The 21217-nt window shown below is 57.2% G+C and overlaps 1 protein-coding gene across 1 annotated transcript in view; it reads right to left on the bottom strand.

Annotated features, from left to right (window-relative positions):
- Positions 1-20488, bottom strand: part of MIDN (midnolin) — a 31248-nt gene extending 10760 nt beyond the window's left edge. The window contains exons 1-7 of the mRNA XM_032788514.2: positions 20153-20488; positions 16782-17007; positions 15229-15316; positions 14896-14958; positions 3059-3439; positions 1571-1703; positions 775-1062 (exon numbers count right to left, since the gene is read on the bottom strand). Of these exons, the coding sequence (XP_032644405.1) occupies positions 775-1062; positions 1571-1703; positions 3059-3439; positions 14896-14958; positions 15229-15316; positions 16782-16999 (1171 nt within the window). The 5' untranslated portion in view covers positions 17000-17007; positions 20153-20488. The remainder of the gene's footprint in view (positions 1-774; positions 1063-1570; positions 1704-3058; positions 3440-14895; positions 14959-15228; positions 15317-16781; positions 17008-20152) is intronic.
- Between the last annotated feature and the right edge of the window lie 729 nt (positions 20489-21217).

Below are 21217 nucleotides of genomic sequence, written 5' to 3'. Positions count from 1 at the left end.
AGGCTTTTGGGACAATAAAACAAAAACAAACAAAACAAACAAACAAACAGGCTCACTTTACTCTGCAGCGTAAGGTGTGGTCTGAGCACAGGCAGCCCCAACCCCAGCACTTCTAGCAGAGGGTTTCACCCAGAGCCAGGCTCAATCTCTGTCTTCTTTCGGCAGAAGGGTAAATCATGGTACTTGGGAACCCAGAATTAACACAGGGCTTTTCACCCTCCCCCTTTGCTCCTTCCCTGCCAGTTGGCTGGAAGCCCCATCAGGACAGTTACAGAACAAAGAGGCAGACGGAACCGGATATGCAGAGGAAGTGAATCGGAGCAAGCAAATCCCAGCTACAGACCCAGCCTCCTTCCTTCCCATCCCATTACCCACACTTCCTCTGTCATCAGCAGGGGCCCCGCAGCCCATCAAGGACCTGGGGACGAGGGAAGAGATGCACAAGCTCCCTCCCCTCCCCGCTAGCCCTTTTCCTCTGAGCTTGGCACTGGCCTATCCCAGCTAAGATGATCAACAGAACCAGCCTCTTGCCTCTGATGGCCTTTAACTTTCACTCGGCTGCACCTCCGTCTACACACCACTGAAAAAAATATCAATGAGCTGCCAGGACCCAGCATCACCCAGGCCCGGTCGGCATGGGCACATCACAGCATCCCTAATGACGAGGTCTGGGACGAGCTGCAAAGCCACAGCTCAGCCAACAGGGACAAGCAAACCCAGCTACAGCACGAGGCCACAGGGCCACGTGGGGGGCAGTCATGGGGCAGGACTCACCACTGGGCTTGCACATCCTGATTTGGCTCTGGCACTGGACCACGGAGTGCAGGGGCTGCGAGGCCACAGCGGACGTCAGCTTCTCTGAGGTAGTTTTGCTGGCGGAGTCTGGAGAGGGCGGGTGCGAGGAGGGGGCGCACTGCGTCTGACACCGCAGCTGAGTCAGGGACTGAGGCATGCCCTGGTAGTGCCGCGTGGCGCTCAGGAGGTCATTGAGGATCTGAAGGATGGTGCCGATGTCACGCCGGGGCCGCCCGCTGCTGTCCTGGCAGTTGGGGTGCAAAGTGCCTGCAGAGGAGAAGAGGCGAGGGGACATGTCATGCCATGCTGCCTGTAGGGGATGCTGGGGGGGCAGTAGCTGAGCCCAACCCTTGGCACACACTGTGCCACCCCTCAGGAGCTCCCCATAAGCATCTTTGTGACCAACCCGTGGCCCCAGAACACAGTGCAGAGCCCTGGGTCAAGGATGGGGGGGCAGGGGGTGTCGATGCACTGAATCTCCCAGGAAGGCTAGCAGCCAAAGCTGGCATGAGCCCCCATCCCAGGCAGGATGCTGAGGTAGGAAGAGACCCATCAAATTCAGCTCTCATTGGCCACCAAAAGTTTCCCTCACCATGCCAACCAACCTGGGCCCTGGTCCAGCCCTGGCTCTCCCCTCCCCATTGTTCTGCACAAGCAGCATGAAAAGAGACAGACTCCAATTCCCCAGCCATGCGCACCGGCACTTGCCCATGGCATCACACCAGCACTGGTAAGAGGAAAGTTGGGCCCAGTGTCCCCTGGGCTCTCAACGTACCAGAGAAGGTCCCTGAGAAGACCCCAGGAGCGTGGTTAACGAAGCTCTCTATGACCGCACCAGGTTTGCGCGATCGGCTTGTTGGGGCTGTGTTGCTGCTGGCAGAATTGTTACTCCGGGAGTTACAGTCCATCTGGCAAGCGGCAGAAGAGAGACACTTATTAGCCATTAGAAACAGACACCAATGGGCCAGAAGGCTCCTGCTAACTCACAGCCACAGGGGCAGACTCCTAGCTTGATGCATGGCTGGGGGAAAAAGTCCCAACTCCAAAGTTTCCCAGAGTTACAATCTTATTTCCTCAGCCAGCATAAGGCATGAGGTTTCCCTGAACCCTTTGGGACAAGGCAGTACCCACACCCACACAGGGTGATCTCATAATCATCATCATGCCTAGCTCTTAAGTAGTGCTTTTCACCCACAGATCTCAAAGCACTTGACAAATGAGGGCAGTGTCATTACCCCATTTTACTGACGGGGAAACAGACATGGGACAGTGAAGCAACTTGTTCACCCAGCAGGCCAGAGCCAGGAACAGACCCCAGGTCTTCTGCAATGCCAGTCCAGTGCTATATCAACTGGGGCATGCAGTCACAGGGCACTTCCAAAAGTAACACCTGAAATCAGCCAGGTTCCAAACCCCCCATCGGCCGAGGCCCGTTCACAGTAAAGAAAAAGATTTAGAGGGCATCTTCAATGCTATCATCTGCCTTACGTTTGGGCCTTGAGCCTCCAAAACCCATGAACCCATTCGGACCAAGAAATCCACTCTCTAGGAAGGGACCACGGACTAGTGGTTAGGGCACGAGAAGACCTGGGCTCTACTCCCAGCTCTCCTGCGAAACCTTGAGTGATTCGCTTTCCCCTGCCTGTGCTTCAGTTTACCCACCTGTGAAATGGGGATAATGTGGCTGCCTGCCTTTGGGAAGTACTTGGCAATGAAAGATGCCAGCCAAGGACAGTGATCAGCCTGATAAGCAATGATCCTATTTTGAGACCTGAGGGTTGCTGGCTATTTCCTCCCATGGCAGGCTGCGGTTTTTCTTGGATTATAAGCATTTTGCAGTCAAAGCACAAGATGCAGTACACAGACCAGCCTGGATAGCTTCTCTTTCAGAGGGAAACGTTCTCTCCCACCACCGCCTGCCAAAATCTAGAGCAGGAGATCTTTGCCTTATACTTTGCAATAAAAAACCAACATAAGAACACTATGCTCTTTTCTGCCACCATTTGCCTTAGGATCTCACAGCATTTGGAAAAAACGTAGCAAGGCCTCACAACATCCTCATTTTATAGATGGGGAAACTGAAGCATGAAGTGGAGACATGACCTGTCAGTGGCAGGAGTGGATATAGACAAGGCCTTGTTCTAACCACTAGAAAACAGTCACACTTCCAGAGCCAGGAATAGAACCCAGGAGTCCTGAGGCCCAGTTCCCCCCTTTTTTCTCCCCACCTGAGAGACTTTTTTTATTTTAAAGCCAGACTCACCTCTGAGCAGGAGGAGACGACGCTGCTGTTAACCGTTTGCGTGCTGGCCCCATGCGACCGGAACATCCCGGCTGTAACAGGGGCGGGGTGGGCGGCGTTACAGTACATGGGTGTGCCCTGTGCTGAGGGGGCGGGGCTCTGCTGGCAGGTGGGCACCACAGGGATGCGGGCGAAGTTGGAGCTGGCCCCTCCGTGCAGCGTCCTGCACTGGGGGGTGGGGCCGGCCGCTGCCCCGGGCTCCCCCCGGCTGGCGATGACATGCCGATGCTGGAGCTGCCCCCCGCTCTGCTGAGCTGCCAGCTGGAGCTGCACGAACATCATGTGGTCGCCGACCCGCAGGGCCAGCGTCAGGGGGGACCTTCCTGACAGGAAGTCATTGACCTGAGAAGAGAAGACTTAGGGTCACAGTCTCAGTCGCGGTGCAGCAGCACTTGGCTGAGGTGGGGGCACCAGCAAAGTCTGGCCCCCTGCAAAGCAGAAGCAGAACGGTTCCAGGTGCCAGGAATGGGCCTGGACAGCTCCAGGCTGGTTTGACTTTGCCTTCTCCCCATTGCCCAGCTATGAGCTTCTGGCCCCCTGACTCGATGAGGGAACAGGAGTCCCCCTGGACAGGGGCACCCGTGGGCTCCCCACGAGCTGACCCCAAGCAGACTGATCACAGGACTTTGGGCAAGGGGTGCGATTTGAAAGGCTACTTTGATCATTTAGGGGTGAGGAGCTGGATGCGTGCTTCTGGGGTAGGTACTTGGCCCAGAAGCCAAATCTCACCCTCCACCCGGGAGCGCTCTCTCTCTCCTCCCCACAGCCCATGTACAGAAGGGCCACGCTTCCCGCAGCAGGCCGACGGGCCTGGAAGGATCCCACTGCCATCCCAGAGACACATGGGCATCAGCACCCGGAGAGCTCCCAAGACAGCTGACTGAGCAGAAGCAGGAAAGGGGGAGCGTGCGAAGAACCCAGCAAAGTGGGGCATGCTGGGGCTAAAACAGAGAAGCCTAGCCTTTTAGAAGAGGGACCCCCTCGCTCCTTGGGAGTCCCTAGCTGCAAGCTCCTCCCAGATCCCTGGAACCCCAGCAGGACACTGGGGGACAGGGATCCTGACAGGTTAAAGCTCAGGGCCCGCAGGACTCGCCTGCCATGTCTTGTCCCCACGTGACCCGTGGTGTCAGGGGAGCAAACTGACAGAGGCGGCTTTTCCAAAAAAACAGGAGGGTCACCACCCCACCCTGGTGATAAACTTGCCTACACAGCCGCTTCCCGCAGTGTGCAGGAGGAGATTAACCCAAGCTGGGCGTGGGGGAGCCCTCCCCCAAGCAGGACAAGGTCCAGCGGCAGGAGCTGGAATCCACCCTCTGACACACTCTTTATGGCTGTTACTGCAGACGCCTTCTGCCCACCCCCACCTCAATGACACACGCACCCCTTTTCATTGGCACAGCTGCTCATTTGCATTTCCCTATAGCCTGAAAGAGGCTTCTCTTCCCCAGCTAGTCTAGCATCTGCCAAGCCTGCTGCACCTGAGATGGTGGCAGGGGACAGAGACCCAGCAGACGGTCACACAGAATGCCAAGAAAAGTCATCTGACTCCCTCTTTTCCAAGGAGGTCACAGCCATTGCTAGGGAGTCACCCCCATTTTCGCTGCTCCTTGCCCCACCTGGATCAACAGCAGCCCTCCTAGGCATGCCTCAGCTGGCATGTTCAGGGCTCCCACTACAAAGCACTGCTACGTAAGGATCAGAGGGGCTAAGCCCACTTCTTTCTTAGCTAGGGCTTGGGACCAGTTCCTCAGCAGGCTACTTGCCCTGTTCAAGAACTGGGTATACCCAGTTTCTGGGCATGGAGGCCCATCTCACTCACCCACGAAACAAAGGCAGATAACATGTCTGATCTTTAAAAGGGGAAAGGAAACATCTGGGTCTCCCATCCCACAGAGACTCTGATGTGAGACACCCAGGGCTGGACTTTCTTCCAGAGACACTCAGCACCCACAAACCCAACCAACGTCAACGTGAGCTGCCAGGACCCAAACACCCATGGCGGGGGTACTAACTCCGGGGCCCCAGAAACAGACACCCTGACAATTCAGTGGCCATTTCTGAGTTAGATCTTTGGGTCCCAGGGCTGCACTGGAGCCAAATCCCTGCACAGTGATGCAGTCCAGGGGGAAGCAGCCACAGAAGGATTGCAAAGAAGAACCCACTGAACTATCTGCAAGAGTCCTGGAGAGGTGGTTGGGATTTCAGAGCATCCCTGGGGGATGCTGGGAAGAGGGGAATTCCCCCAACACCTGGAGATCTCCAGCAGGACCTTTAACCAGGAAGGCTGAGCCCAGGGGGAAAACCCACTGTGGATTTCACGCTCAGGAATTTTGCTCCATCCAGTGCTCAGCACAAAGATATGCCACCTTGCCCCAGCTCTGTCCGATCGCCCACTAGCTGGGCTCTCATTAACTGGCAGGCTCACGAGCAGGACCAAGGGACTGGGGAAATCCAAGCTGTCCATGTATCAAACCGCACCCCACAGCACTTGCGTGTACAGGCACCCTCAATAGGGTCTAGCAGTTCAGGATGGGTGCCCCCCCACCCCCATCTGCCACACTGCCTTGTGACGTATTTCCCACCCCAATCAGCGAGGAGGCGCCTCCGGGGTTTGAGCTGGGGGGGTAAGAGGAAGAAGTCAGCACTTGGGGGGAAAGGGAAACACACAGCTGTTGAGTCCTCCCACAATTTACCAAGGGGAGGGCACAGCCGGAGAAATTAATCTCATGGATTCAGGTGACCAGGAAGGGGAGGAAAGAGACACAGAGGGAGACTGGGGGGTGTCACTGAGTACGTCACCGCAGAGCCCCCATTTACAACCCCGAGTGGACAGCAGGTTTGAGTCGAGCAAGCGCCTTGGGGGGCCATTGTGGTGGCATGAGAAGGGAGGCTGACCATCCAGGCCCAGCTGGGCAGGGAGTCCCTCCCGCCCCCCAGGGGTAAAGTCGCTTCACCAACAGGATCTGTGCTGAAGGGGGCTCTCCCGAAGCCCCCACACCCCAGCCAGCTCACATGCTCTGCCCACCAAGCAGGTGTCACCCACGAGCCGTTAGTCACCCTTTCGCAGCTCCCCCTACACGCACCCCTGACCTTTCTGCAGCCAAGACCACCGGCACCGTATGTCACTCACTGAGGGCGACCACAGAGCGCCTTCGACGAGAGCCCCCACCCAACTCTGTATCACACGCTATGCGAGGACGGGGGAAGAGACTCACGCCCCCATCCCTGCCCGTGTAGACCCCACAACAGAGGTTACCATGGCCCAAGGCAGCTGTCATCGTAGCCGCCAGGAGCGTGGGTGCCTGGGCCACCTGCAGCTCAGACAGGCAGGGAAACCACATAGAGGGGGCAGGGAGGGGGGCAAGGTGCCAGTCAGAAGGGCTGTGCCGCTGGCCCCCAGCTCCTGCAATACCCACAGCTCTGCTGCCTGGCTCTAGAAGTGAAGGGACAGGGGGAGCCCTGGCCTCAGAGCCTTCCCTGGGCATGGCGGCACTTCTGCCCTCCACACCCCAGAGCACAGCCGCCAAGTCACACAGAGCAAGGCAGGGTGAAGCAGCCCCCCCAGCCAGGTGTGTGTGTGGGGCCAGGGACAGAAAGGTGACTCGAAGACAGTGAGGGGGCAGGTGAGGACACGTGCACCCCCAGCGCAGCGCTCCGGGGGCAGGGGAGCCCCTCTGCAGCGTGACTCAGGCAGCGAGTGCAAAGGCCACCGCAAGGCAGAGAGCCTCAACGCCCCCCACCCCAACAATGGGGGGAGGGGGAGAGGAGTCAGTCACACTCCCTCCACTCCCCCAAAACTCACAGGCTCAGAGAGTGGTAGGTGAAGGAGCAGCTGAGAGGGGAGAAGAGCAGGGAACTCCTAAAAAAGTACAGGATGCCCAAATCATCCTGGAGGGAGGTGGCAGGGGGGCGGGACAGGAGGGAACACAGCCTGCTGGAAAAACCCTTCCCCATGCCCCCCCCCCTCCAACATCTGCCCCCCTGCCCCCATTACTCTTTCTAGGAGGTGTCTGGCAGCGTAAATCACCCGCCATCTGCTCTGGGGAAAGGCGAGGCGGTGGGAGGGGGAAAATTAAAGGCCCAGCTCTAAGGGCCAGCTCAGTGGTGCCCCAGGGCCCCCCAGCCCACACTCCTCCCCCTCCCCTACTGCCACTTAGCATTCCACTCGCAAAGCGGGCCGGCTTTAACCCTCGCCAGGCTGTGGGGGGTGCTATTCCTCTAGCCTCCTCTCCAGCTCGCCCCTTTGTCCCAGCTCCCAGCTTCTTCTGACCCTTCCTGCCAGCAAACTGCAGCTGATTTCTCTACCAGACCACCCCACAAGTTCCCTCAGTGTTTGAGCATATATGGCCATGCCTCTGCCCCCTTCCTCCCTGCCCCGAAGAGTCCAGCAGTCAGGGGGGACAGGTCAGACACACACAGCAATCCTGGTTGTGGGGAGGAGGCCAGGCTGTGCTGATGTTTAGTCACACACACCCTAGTGGGAAGGACACTTCAGCAGGGATCGGTCATGGGTGCACCCCGTCCACCCCTAGCGCAGAGGGAGGGATGCTTTTCAATCGGCAGCAGCTCAACACTGGGTGAGGGACCCAGCACGATCAGCCCCGCTGCTTCTTGGCTGAGGAGGGTCCTGGGAAGGGAGGGGAGGATTCGTGAACAAACACTTCGCTCCCCGCCTTTGCTTGGCAAAGATAAATATTTGTCTAAGCCGGGTGGCGCTGGGCTGTAAGCGCCTGAGATGCAGACAGATCCTCCTGCCCTCAGCCTGCCAAAGGGGGTGCAATGCATGCACCCCCACAAAACGGAAGGGAGGCCTCTGTTCTCAGGCCAAGCTTCAAAGGCACAGCTACCTCCATGCCCAGCACCAATCTCCTCTGGCCAGGGTAGCGCCACCCCCACCCTAGCTTGTCCAGCAGCAGGGACTCCCCCTACACCCGCTTTTCCCCAGCCTCAGCAATAGCTTCGGTATCATACCAGGATCCCCCCCTCCCCCCCTCACATCCAAGAGGGACGCTGAGTTCTGAGAAGCCGTGGGAAAAGCAGCTTAAAAATAACAGCGAACCCCCGAGCACGTCAGATGGAGGCCGCAGAGGAAGAGGTGGGCGTGAAAGAGATGCTGCAACTTCGGCCATCAAGGTTACAGCTGGGGGGAGGGAACACTCCTCCGTCCTGGTGACGGCCCAGGGAGGAGATGTTTGCGCCCACCTACCCTGCACAGAGCCCTGGATTTGGGGAGGGAGGAAAGAGGGGAAGGATCCTCAATCTAATCCCAGCCTCTGTGGCTCCCATGTTCCTCTGTGCGCCTCAGTTTCTCCACCTGCAGAGGAGTGGAGGGAAAACTCAGTGCACCCCGACATGGGGGGAGTGGGGGGTTGGGCTCCCCACTCCACATACACCCAATAAACCCACAGCCCTGTCCAGCGCCTCATGCACACTCCCAGAGAGACGGGCCAACTAAGCCCTTTTCTAACAGCAGAGTCCCCTCCTATGCCCGCCAGTCACGAATCCCCTCCCTCCAGCCACAAAAGATTCCCCTGAATGAAAGGCCCAGCAGTCACGACTCCCAGCCCACCCCCCCTCTTCCCATCATCCAGCCATTCAAACACACGGCGCTCGCCCCCGCCAGCCAAACAAAGGGTCTCCAGTGCGGGGAGCATCGCTGCCCAGGAGAGAGGCACCTCGAGAGGGCTCTGAACTAACCAGGTTTTGGGGCACCCCAGAGTCCCCTCCATCCCCCTTCTCATCTCAGTGGAGACCAGAGGGGAGAGGGGAAAGCCTCACAGATGGGAGATTAACATACAGAGAAAAGCCTGGCTCCCCAGATGGGAGGGGGCTCAGAGAGTCTTCCCCCACCCCCCACAGCTTCCTCACTCACCCCTAAAGGCACTGCTGGATATCAGCCCCACAGGACACTGGCCTTCCCCCTCCCCCACGACCTACAGACGCTCTGCTGATCATCCTTTACCCCCTCAGGTGCAAAGAAAGCGGGTGGAGAGGGGCAGCCAATTCCTACCTACCCTGCAGGGGGCTTCCACCAGACAAAATATTGACTATTTCCAGCATGTACAGGGTGGGCCAGACTTTGGGGCTAAATCAGAGGGACTCAGAAGGTGGGGTCCCTTTCCCCCTCCCCCAAGCTGAAAGCAGTTTTGGCCTTGCTCTCTCATCAGAGATCTGAAAGCCATTTATGACCACAATCTTGTGATACCTCATGAACATCCCATTCCAGGTACTGTCCCCATCACACGGGGGAGGAAGCCAAGGCGCAAAGAGAGGGCAGGACTCCCCTGTGAGTCAGTGGCAGATAATCCAGATGTGCCAACTCCCCTCCACACACTTATGTCACTCCCTCCCCAAGCCAAGGCAGGGGGCCGACTGGGCAACAGGACTCCTGGGTCGCCCAGACGGCCCCCTGCAATGCTCTAACCACTAGATTCCACTCCCTCCCCAAGCTGAGGAGGCAACCCAGGAGACCTGGCTCCTCAGTGTCCTTCCCCCAGCCATTATACAATCCTGCCTCCCTCTTAAACCAGTCACACACACACACACACACACACCCCGCGACAGTCCCCAAGTCTCTCTAGACTCCTCCAGATCCTCTTGACGTCAGCAGCCACCCAAGGCTCCCTCTCCTTCCTGGCAGAGAGCCTGACTCACACCTTCCTCCTTGCGCACCCCTTCCTGACCCTTGGCTGTTATTAGCCAAGGAAACTGGAGAGCCCGGAGTGAGCGTGAGCTCACTGCCTGTGGGCTCCCAGCAGCACTAAAAATAATCCCTTCCTCTCCGAGAGCAGGGCCGGGAGTCAGGGGGCTGTTATCCAGCCCTCGGCATCACACACATGCCAGCCAGTTTTAAGAGAGGTAGCACCGAGATTAGCAGGGAACAGCTCCAGATTCCAACACCCCCCCCCCCCACACACACACAGGAGACACCCCAGCCCCTCGCCCCCAGCCCTGCGAGGAAGGGCGTGGACACAGCCAGCCATTTCACTAGCCCTGCACCAAAACTGATAGCCTCCCATAGCACCCCCTCTCCCCTAGCCTGGCAGGCAGTGACACCCCCCCACACAGCCCAGCCCTATAGCCTGCCCCCCTTTTCCATTCAATAACACCGGCCCAAATCCTGAACCCCAATGGGGGACATCGAGCGAAACCAGCCACTCCCTGCCACATCCCCCTTCCTCCAAGTGTTCCCCCTTGCGAACACCAGCACACCAGTCCCTCCCGGGCTCACTAGTTACTGAACCAACCAATCCCTGCCGCCAAATGAACACCCCCTCCGGGTACCCCCATCTTCCAAACAGGGGCAGGGTGGGATGGCTCCACTCCCCACCACATTCCTTCAGCCCTTCCCCCGCCCTCCACCAGAAAGCAGGATGCTCCAACATAAACACATCCCACCCAGCCAGCCGGCTCCAACGCCCACAGCAGGGATGGAAAAGCTCCCACTGAATTCACTGGCCATTGGAGCAAGGCCACTCTCCTCTCCCTGTGCAGCCAGCGCCCTTGTTATCACCTCATGGATGGGGCAACATCCCCCCCCACTCCTGCCCGCAGGTAGGAGAGGAATGTCCACACCCAGGACGAGAACGGTTGTGCTAGGTCCCAGGGGATCCTGCCAGTTTCCCCCAGGGATTCTGCTGTCCTAGATCCTTTGGGAGGCGAGGGAGGGGCACAGGAGAAGAACCAGCAGCAGGGACCCTGCAGGCTGTTGCCAAGTCTGGGGAAGGAAAATCTAATTTACTGTCTCCGAATCCAGCCCCGGAGATACAGGGAGCGCGTCCCTGCTGATTCCCAGAAATGTGGATGACTCACAGAACGCTGCATTCCCTCCTCTCCAAGCGCCTGCCCTGATGTAACCTTTGCTTTCCCCCCACACCCCAGCAAGGGATGAGAACAGGGTGGGTGCCAGTGGATGGATGGATGGCTCAGCAGGGAGGTGCCCTGATACCAGCGCAACAGGAGACTGGTACTGGCGTGGGCTGGGAGGGGCAGGAAATCAGAGCCCTCCCCCCATGTTATTGACAAGACTGTCCTGTGCCCTGGTTACTCGAGAGAATAGCAGGGCAGAGCCCCCATCCCACAGGGCAGGGCCCAGCACCCCACAAAACCCAGGCTTGATGCTATGGGTCAGCCCAGGTCAGACCCAGAGGAGAGAGGCTGATCCAAACCAAGGGGAAGGAAACAGCCTCTGCCCTCCCCCAGAATAGGCTTAACAACCTTCTCTCCAGCTGCACACAGCTGCAGCCGGAGCCCTGACATCGGCTCCTGCGCTCCACCACGGCTGCTGCTGCTGAGGGATTTTCCATCCAGAGCAAAAAAAAAAAAGGGAGGGGGAGGGAGAGCGAAGTACCAAAACAAAAAACTTCCACCACTGAGAAATAACATCCCTCCCGACTCAGCCACCTAATGACCTCAGAACCGGAGCCAGGCCTTGGATCCGCGCCGCTGGGAGGGCCTGCTGGGCCTTCCAATGGGAGCACAGATCCTTACCCTCTCCAGCAGGCTCTGGGATGGTGCCTAGCACCCCAGAGACACCAGTACCCTCTTCCCCAGTAGTGGCAGCCACACTCAGCTACGCTGGGGAAGGTTGCATGCATAGCTGAGGCTGCTGGCCAAGGAGCAATACCCCTCTACCCCCCCGGCAACTCTGCTGAGCAGATGGGCATCATCCGACCCCTTGAATGTGGCAATGAGCTTTGGCAGGAAGTTAACGGGCAGCTACCAGGACATCAGCCATGCCAGGGGAATCCAGCTCCCAGCTTGGGGTAAGCGCCACGCCCCCTGCCCCGTAGTCATTTCCTTAAGATATGAGGGGGAAGGCTTAGATGGCGTTTTCTCCCACCCCCAGAGGAAGTCAGAGCACAGCAGATCTCCCTGCTATTATCAGAGAGCCCTGCTCAGGCAGAACCAAGGCGAGAAGCATGAATGAGAGGCGTGGTTTCCTGTCCCCCGCCCCCAGGTGCTGGCTGTTCCTCTGTGCTCAGAGAAGGCTTCCTGAGCCAGAGATCCTGTCAACAAACCCATGGAGGTGGGGGGGGGGACCACTTCCCAGCCTTGGCTTCCCACTCATTTTACTGCAGTAGGGAACAGAGACTAGTGGCATGGGAGGCCTTTTCCAGCTCCAGCTTCAGTGACAGAGGAAGGGGTGGGGGTGCAAGGGTGGGGATTGCAGCTTCGACTGGGGACCTACGCTCTGTATGCAAGGCACGTGAGACACAGACTGACCCAGGAGAGCCTACACCGCTGCAATTCAGCGCCTCTAAGGAGCCACCTTCTAACCCCCTCGCCCCGCACTTCTGGCAGCCTGCTACCAACACGCCACAAAGGAGGAATAAACCCTTTCGCTGCAAGGCCTGGAATGCACCGATTCCATCCTGCAGACACAAGCATGGTAATCAAAGCCAGCCCTGCTCAGGGCAGGTCGGCCAGCTCCCCCCGCCCGCTTTCCTTAAAGCAGCCACCACTCCCCCATTACCATGTTGGCTGGGTGATCATACAAGTTTTCAAGATGAGACAACGCACGCACACACCACGCAGGAGGACCCCACCCCAGCCTCTGTGCTGGCTTTGCCCCTGCCCACCCTCCCGGGGCATGAGACAGCAAGCCCCAGCCAGGAATCTTAGCCCGACCCAGGAGGATTCCTGCCTTCTGCCCCTCCCAGGCCAAGAAAGAGGCATTGTGCAGGGAGATTCCTGTGCTCCTCAGGGCTCCTACCCAGGCTGCAACCAGAACAGCAGCTCATCACAGGGAGCATCTCACGCCCTGTGTGCACGGCCTCCACCCCAAAAGGAGGGATGGGGGACAATTCCGAGACCATCCCCGAGGCAGGTTGGGGGGCAAGGTGAGGTCTCAACTGATCAGACACCAAACCAAGGTGAGGAACTGGGACCCGAAGCCAGCTCGCCTTCTGCCAGAACACGCCACTGAGCCACCAACGTTTCACCAGTGCCCCATGCCAATCCAGAAAAGCACTCGTGCCCAAAAGCCACAAAGGAGACAGGCCTCCAGCCCTTTGCCAGAACCCAGATCCCTGCAGCAGTTCGCCATTGTGAGCCCGGCTAGATTCACAGGGAAGCCACATCCGAGCACGGGGGATGGGGTTCTGCGTTGACCCCAGGGGGGTTGGGGAATGCTCCAACCCCAGAAGCACCCACCTGGCTTTGCAGCCGCTCAGCAAGCAGTGCATTAAACAGGCCAGGCGTACACAGTCAAGGTCGTCCGCAGGAGGGCCAAGAGCATCCAGGTTGCAAAGGCCATTCCTCGTTCCAAGGTGACTTCGGGGAGAGCCACGCTGCACAGTGCGCGGAGGGGCCTGGGGGCTCTGCCACCCTTCCAGGGGCCCTGTCCTAGAAAAGCACCAGCCCCCCAGCAGCAGAGTCCTAGCAGGCAGGTCTGCAAGGAAGCACTGCAGCCAGCTTCACCTGTTTTTCCCACCCACTCAACTCCAGAGGAGAGCAGTTAAAAGGTACCAAGCAGGGCAGGGCATTAGCATGTGTTTGCACGGTGCTTGGGGGAGGGGAAGTGGCCCACAGCACTACACTGGTGGCTCAGTATTAAATCAGGAACTTAAAAAAAGTCTTTTAAAAATAAACTCAAGTGCTAGCCAGTGAGGAAGGAGAGAGGTTCTCTTTTTTTTTTTTAAATACCAAAAACAAAGCAGCAGGAGCCTGCTCAACTTTAAAGCCAGAGAGAGGTGAAGAGGTGAATTCCACACCCAGCTGCAGTCTGCTGTTTCCTTCCCTCCCCATCTCCCCTCAGACACACATCAGAGGATCACCCACCAATGGGAGGGTTTCCTTGAAGCACAAGCCAGGGGTAGGGGGGGAAAAAAGAAAAAAAAAAAACTTCTCCTCCGTTTTGTCTGATTAGCAATCTTTGGGAGCACAGGCAGCCAGACACCAAGTAACTTCACAGTTATCCTAACCCAGCACCACCCCCTGCCCTCTCCCCAGCCATAAACTCAAGACCACGGTGCAGACATTCAAAAGCTGCTGCATCTGGTTTTCGAGAACGGCAGCTCAGGCCCTGGGAGAAAAGCCACCACCCCCTTGTGATCTAAAGGTGCAAATCTCCAACACAAAGCTGTGTCCTGGTAGGATCCGCATATACAGGGCCCCCCCGCCCCCCCGCTTGATTCTTCAAACACAATAGCAAGATGCATTCTTCCCTCAAGCAGTAAAAGCAACTGCTAGGGTAGGAATCCTGTTTTTGTCTTTAAATTGGGGGAAATCAGTCCCAAAATACACCCGCTGTGTCGAGAATGGGGACCCCACATCGCACCTTGAGGTCAGGATCTTGACAGAGGCAGCACTGACCTGCTGGGTGAACTTGGCCCAGACCCTTCACCTCAGTTTTCTCTTCCTACTCTATTTAGACCAGTGGCTCTCAACCGATTTACCACTGTGGGCCACACATGCAGCTCTCTGTGTGGTATGTGGGCCTCATCCACACAATATATATATGACCCGTAAGGCGCTGAGGATGTCACGTGGGCCAAAGTGGTGCGCCGATGGGACTGCAGGTTGAGAACCACTGATTTAGACTGATCTCTTCAGGGCAGGGACTGTCTCTGCCTAGGTGTGTGTGCAGTGCCTGGCACAGCGGGGCCCTGATTTGGGTCAAATGATCATCAAATCCCTTCACCACAGACACAGGCCTCTAGGTTTCTCTTTTGTGGAGATCTCTAGCCTTCAGCACATATAGAAAGCTGTAGGGGTGGGGAAGGAGGAGGTCAGAAACAAGCCCCCTGCAGAGAAATCTTTGTCCATGTCAATGCACCAATATTTCTGCTTCTCACCTGAGTTTCAGTTAAGCTTTCCAGAGCCTGCATCACTGACTGTTCTGGTCTGGATGCCTGAGACTGAAAGAAAAAATAAAAAAGGGGGTGTGTGCGCGTGTGGCTTGGGGGTGGATTGCATGTCACTTTCACTATTTATACACCGAGCTACAGAGCAACCAATGAAATATTCAACTTGCTGCCGTTCCCAGCACCAATCTCTCCCCCGCCCCACCCCCCCGGCTGTGTCAGAGGAAGTGGCATCGGTTCTGCTGAGCCAGATCACATTCTAGCCCTTTAATAATAGATGGGGCGGGGGGGGGGGGGAGAGAGAGAATAATAAAAGCCATTTACCATCAAGCCAGCTTCCACTGTCGGAACAAGTGTCAGTTTGCTTCCTTCCACGACCCCCAGATCCTGCAGCTTTCCAGAACTGAGCCGACTGCAGAAGGGAAAAGACATGGAGAGAGGAGGACATCAGATCTCCCTGGTATTAAATCAGTAAGGTGCACATTCAGCAAAGAGGGATGGTTAAAGGAAGGGGGCCTGGTTTGCTTTAGAATCCAACCCGGGTACTCTCCTGAGCTCCCTCATGGCTCCCAACTCTGAACTGCCTCTTAGGCCAGGGGGATGCAGAATCAGTGGTGGGGGGTTAATTTACATTTAGCACAATGACCCCCTCCCCAGTTATCTTTACCCTCCGAATCTCATTCCAGCCCCTTCTCCCTCAATGCACAATTGTGTCGGTCTCTCTCCCCCTCCAGTTTATTATGTAAACATCCTATCAGAGGGGCAGGAGATGATACTGCAGTAATCAGTCACACAGCCATTGCCGCTAACCCGTGCAGTGTGTGTGCAGTGGGCTGGGAGACAAGAGAAGCCACTAGCTTTTGTGTCTAACAAAACCTTCCCCATAGGACAGGCAGGATTCAGATGACTGGGGGGTGGGGGCAGGGAGAGGAAGACATTTTGACCAGTTTTGGGGGGAGGGTAGTGTTGGGGGGGAATTGGTACCTGCCCCCTTTTTTCCAAACACTGTAATCATATATGCAAAGATCTCTCCCCACCCCCACCCCTACCCCCCTCCCTCAATTAGACACCTAATTCACTCAACCAGGCTGCTCAAGGAGGGAGAGCAAAAGTTCCCCCGTCTTAGTCTCTGAGGTTCCTTTCTCTATTTTGGCTACTGTTGGGGGGGGCGGGGCTTGAAGGGAAGGGAGGTGTCAAAAGTATCCCACAGAAAGCCCCCCCCCCCCCCCCTTCTGCACCTTACGCCTTGAACAGTCTGGGATCTGCAGCAAACCTGGCTCCTGCTAAACAAAGGACTGTCCCACCTCCCAGCCCTGCCGCGCCAGAATACAACTCTCAAAGACCCCCCCCACCCCGGCTGCATTTGGGTTTTGGAAAAGGGGGCGGGGGGCGGGGGCGTCGAGCCGAGAAAAGGCCGCCTCTGGATCCCACCTCGGTTCAACCTTTAGAACAAAGGGCACCCCGCGCCGCGCACTTCCTACTGACTCAGTGCAACACGGCGCCCGAGTCGGGTGCAGCCAGGATGGGGCCCCGCGCACACGCAGCCAGGGGAAAGTTTTGTGGGATCAAAGCGTACGGAGAGGCTCCATATCCTAGCAGCTTCCCCGGGACCGCGGCTCAGCCCAGGCCAGCTAGGGGAGCCGACTGGTGGGAGCGACTGGAACCCATCCCGCCTGGTGCAGGAGGCTGAGAAACGGGGCCCCACACACAGAGGGACCCCCGAGAGCCGGGGCTTTGTAACGAAGGCGAAGCATGAAACCCCGCTACCGGCTACTTGGCTTCCTTTAAAGCGCCCCCCCCTCCACGATTGGTGAGCCCGAGTTGGGTCCCTTCTGGGGTAGTTTAGCCGCGGGGAGGGGGGGTGCTGCTAGACCTACCTTTCTTTATGTAAGAGAGCCAGCCTCTCCTTAGGCACTTTGAGCCTCTGTGACAGTCTCCGCTTCAGTCCTTCCACCGTCTCTTCCACGGGGACGGAGAGCTCATAACGGGTCCCGGTGGTGGTGTTGATGTACAGATTCATGGAGGGCTCGTTCGGGACGGCCTCGCAGGCTGGGGCACCCCGGCTGCAGCTCCTGGCGCTGGGCTGCTGGTCCATTCGGTGACCTGGGGGGGCGGGCAGGGAGCAGCGGTTGGTGGGGCAGGGGGAACCAAGGTGGAAGGGAACAAAGGAGCGACGAGAGCGCCCGGTTCGGCTGCGCGCACAGATACACGCACACACCAGCCGGGTGGGATCTCCTTCCTGAGTCCTCCCTCGCTCCGATTTAATATCCAAGGGTCACTCCGGATCCGTAGGGTCCTTCCAGGTCTTCCTCGCACGGGGATCTAAAGGGGACTTGTGGGGGGAGAGGAGGGGACCAGCTCTCCCTGAAGAACAAGGGAGTTTGCCCCGATTTAACCTTCCTAAAAAAATAGTAATAAGAATAATGAATCCCCACAAGTCACTCTCCCATCGGGGATTTCCCTTCTCCTTCCTCGGGTGCCTCCTGAGGACGCGGATCTCGCCGGGAGATGCTGCTCGCAGGGAGGGCTCGTGTGTGAGAGAAGGGGGGGTGCAGAGGGAAAAGGGGGGGGGGTAAAGCGTTTTCGTTCCTGATTTCCCCCCTTGGCGCTGAACCCGGCAGCCGCCGCTCCGAGCTCCGCCGGTGTCGCGGTGTGAAAGTAACACACACACGGTACCCACACACACACATACACACACAAAAAGTTATAATGTATCAACGTTCCATCGGGAGGGCGGAGCTAATTTCCCCCCTCATTCACTTCTTACTCCTTGCGCGCAGCCGCCAGCCAACCCGGCCTCTCCGAACGTTGAGAGAGGCAACCCGAGGCCAATCGCAGCCGGCCCGGTGCTCCCCCACGTGGAAGGCTGACTCCGCCCTCCCGTTCAGAGCTCTCCACCTCCACTGCCCCCCCTACGCCTTTGCCCAGCAGATCCTGAGCCACTGGACACAGGAGGGTTGCTTGGTGCCTGGCTAGATTCCTCCCCACCCACACACTTCCAAAGCCAGCCCCCACCCCCTTTTTTTTTTTTTAAGCCATTCATAATATATTAGCCTCACAACAAAGGGCTCCGCAGAAAAACCTTAGCTCAGCTGCTCCCTGGGCTTGGGGAAAGGAGGGTGAGAGGAGATTTACACGCGTGCTCAGAGGCCAGGTCTGGGGGCTGGGCTCCATCCCGGCGTGGGACGAGACCAAAAAAAAACCTAAAAACAAACAACACAGCGGTTGCACATTGCAGCTTCTTCCTCGTTTCTGCTGCTGCACGCAAGTCGGGAGCCGCGCAGGGGAAAGGCAATGAATATCCCGAGCCTGCGCAGCAAAGCCATTGTTCTAAGGAGCAGGGAGGGTATTTACATTTCTTAAGATGGGAGGAAACCCTTTGCCTAGCGCCCCCCCCCCGGAGATAAATTGGAGGAAGGTGGTCGCTTCAAACCACGCCAAGGATGTAGCTTATTCCAAACGATGGCCGGCCGTGGGGTAAAAATCCCCACTTCGGGGAGAGGATTCCCCTGGTCCTCCAGCCGGACGGTTCTATCCCCTCGAGGCGAAGCCAGGAAAGTGGAACCACTTTGCAATGGCTTTCGCATAATCCGGAGTGAGCCGAGCTCACGGAGCGAACAGCAAGTTAAAAGAGACAGACAGGCAGGCAGACATTCCCCGCCATACACACATTGACTCGCAGGAACGGGGGAGGGGGGTCTATGGGGAAATATCCAACTATTACAAAATGCGGATGAGGACTGAGCAAACCCTAGACTCGGATGCAATCCTCCTTGGGCAAATTCCGGTTCCAGGCAAGGTTTCAGGGTTTGCTGGGGACAAGGGCCAGGTTAGATACCCCCCTCCTGAGGTCAAAGCGCTTACTGGCAGCGCAGAATTGCTCTGGGTTATGTGGGAGGGTATGAACACAGCAGCCGGAGACGGTGCAGAATGAACCAGCAAAGCAAGGGCGCCCTCTGCTGGGTATGGAAAGCTCGGCAGGCAGGTTAGAAACGAAGCCGGAGCCCAGGGAGCCAGCCTGGAGTGTGGGAACCCCACAGGGAGAGTCAGCCCTATAGAAACAGCATGTCCTCTGTGCAGGTGGGAACGGAAGAGCAACTTAAAATAAAAAAAACCACCACCACCCTCCTACTTAAATACAACGATACCTGGGCAGCTGCTTCCTTGGTGGTTAAGACGGGCGTTGGCACAAAAATCGCCTAAGCCCTATTAGATCTGGTGTGTAAACAGCCCGGCTACCAAGGGGGAAGGTTAGTTAGCCAACCAGATCCGGGTGTAGGGCCGAGGAGCACATCCAGGCGTAGGCCAGGGCTCGGCCCTTTCTGGCACCTGAGGGCAGCAGACTGGGTTCTTCTGAACGGTGAGGTCATAAAGGATCACACACAGGGGAGCTGAACTGCTTGGAAACCTGCCTCCCTCCCCCGGGTGGGTGCTGAGCGCTGGAAACATCCGGCTGAAATAAGTAGCCTTAACTCCTGTCCTAGCCTGGGAAGGGGGCATGACTGATTTCTGTTAAAAATACAAGGCCACACCAGAGCTCAGTCACTCCCTCGTGACGACTCTCTGATCGCCTTCTTCCATCCAGCTATGCCTGGGTGTCTCCCATTCTCCCCCAGGCATTAGATTTGAAACTGCAGATTAAAATCACCTACAAACTTTCTCGGGTCCTTGACAGGAAAGTTAAAAAAAAAAAAAGACACCCAACCACCCCAATCCTGCCAAGTCTCTCAAGGACATACTCCTTGTTCGGTTAAAGCAGAACTGCCAATGAAAACTAACTCCAATCGACTCAGGCTGCCTCGAGTTTCATTGAAGTCAGAAAGAAACTTTTTCAAGGGGGGGGAGCCCTGAGAGACGTTTAAAAATGGGATCTGGCCGCTGTAGGATTCCTGGAAGGTTTCCCCAGAATGGGGTGACTACAAGGGAGCCTTTAGCCTCAGTTTAGTTTGCCAAGGAGTAGATCAGTGCTAATCAGACCGTGGTGTGAACCAGGAGCCGCTCCACGTCCGTAGAGAGGTCAAACTCGGACCCAGGGACTCTCTCCCGCACAATCCGCCCCTCTTCCTTAAAAGAGGCTGAAACCCTCGTTTAAAAAACTGGATTTATGAGTTGTCTTTAAGGCCCCAAAGCAAATAAGCAGGAATCTCGTGTGGCGCCCAGCCGGGGTCCTCGGGGAGCTCTCTGGCTTGGTAGAAGTTAACCCCCCCTTGAAATTCTGTCCCCCCTGGAACCGCACAAACTGACTTACCAGGTCCCGCGAATCCTTCCCCTTCGCCTGCTTTACCCCGTGCGCAGCCGGAACGGCTCAGCCCCCAGCCAAAAAAGAAAGTATATCCCGGTAAGCACGTGATCCAATCCGGCTCCGAATCGCCCCACAAGGCAGGTAAATCCTGGGGCTAGTGCAGAGCTCTCACAACGCGGGGGAAATCCAGCTCCCTCCCAGCCTGGCTCCCGGGCTTGGGAAGCGGCGTCGAGCGAAGCAGCCTCAGTCTTCAGTGCTTGGGAGGCGCTAGAGAAGTTTTACCACCGCCACCCCCCGCACATTAGCCTGGGTGGAGCCTGAGAGAGAGACTCAGCCAGCCTCGAAAAGCCTCCCAGCCATGCCGAGTCAGCAGGGAGATTGGAGGTGACGCAACTCTCACACCTGCCCCGCGCCGGCCCATTTTCAGTAACTCTTTCACAACCCGCCCGGCTTCTGCAGCCTCTGCCTTGTGGTTCCCCATTCCGCCTTCCAGTAAAGCGCTGCCTGGGCCAGCTCAGAACTCTCCTTATTGCTACACGCGCCGTAGGGGGGCCTGCAGGCCCCGGCCCCGGGGTGCTTGGCGCTGTACATAAACCTAGCGGAGAGGGTTAGCCCTGAAAAGTGTATCAGCTGAACAGAGATGGAGGAGGATCACATCCTCATTGTACTCTTGGGAAACTGAGGCAGAGAGAGATGAAGTGCCTTGCCCGGGGTCTCACAGGGACAGAGCGGCAGAGGTAGGAGCTGACTACAGATCTCCTGGCCCAGGGCCTTAAAACAGGCCCCTCCGATAGCCAGTGGTTCTCAACTTATTTGCCATTATGAGCCACATAGGCAGCTCTCTTTGTGTGCTGTATGGGCTGCGTCCACACACTGTATCAGCGGTTCTCAAACTTTTGTGCTGGTGACCCCTTTCACATAGCAAGTGCACCCGAAATAAATGAAAAACACTTGTTTATATGTTTAACACCATTATAAATGCTGGAGGCAAAGCCAGGTTTGGGTGGAGGCTGACAGCTCACGACCCCCCATGTAATGACCTCCAGTTTGAGAACCCCTGCACTATATTAT

The sequence above is a fragment of the Chelonoidis abingdonii genome, chromosome 11 (genome assembly GCF_003597395.2).
Source record: "Chelonoidis abingdonii isolate Lonesome George chromosome 11, CheloAbing_2.0, whole genome shotgun sequence".
In the NCBI taxonomy this organism is placed as follows: Eukaryota; Metazoa; Chordata; order Testudines; family Testudinidae; genus Chelonoidis; species Chelonoidis abingdonii.
This window is presented reverse-complemented; position numbering and strand designations above follow the sequence as displayed.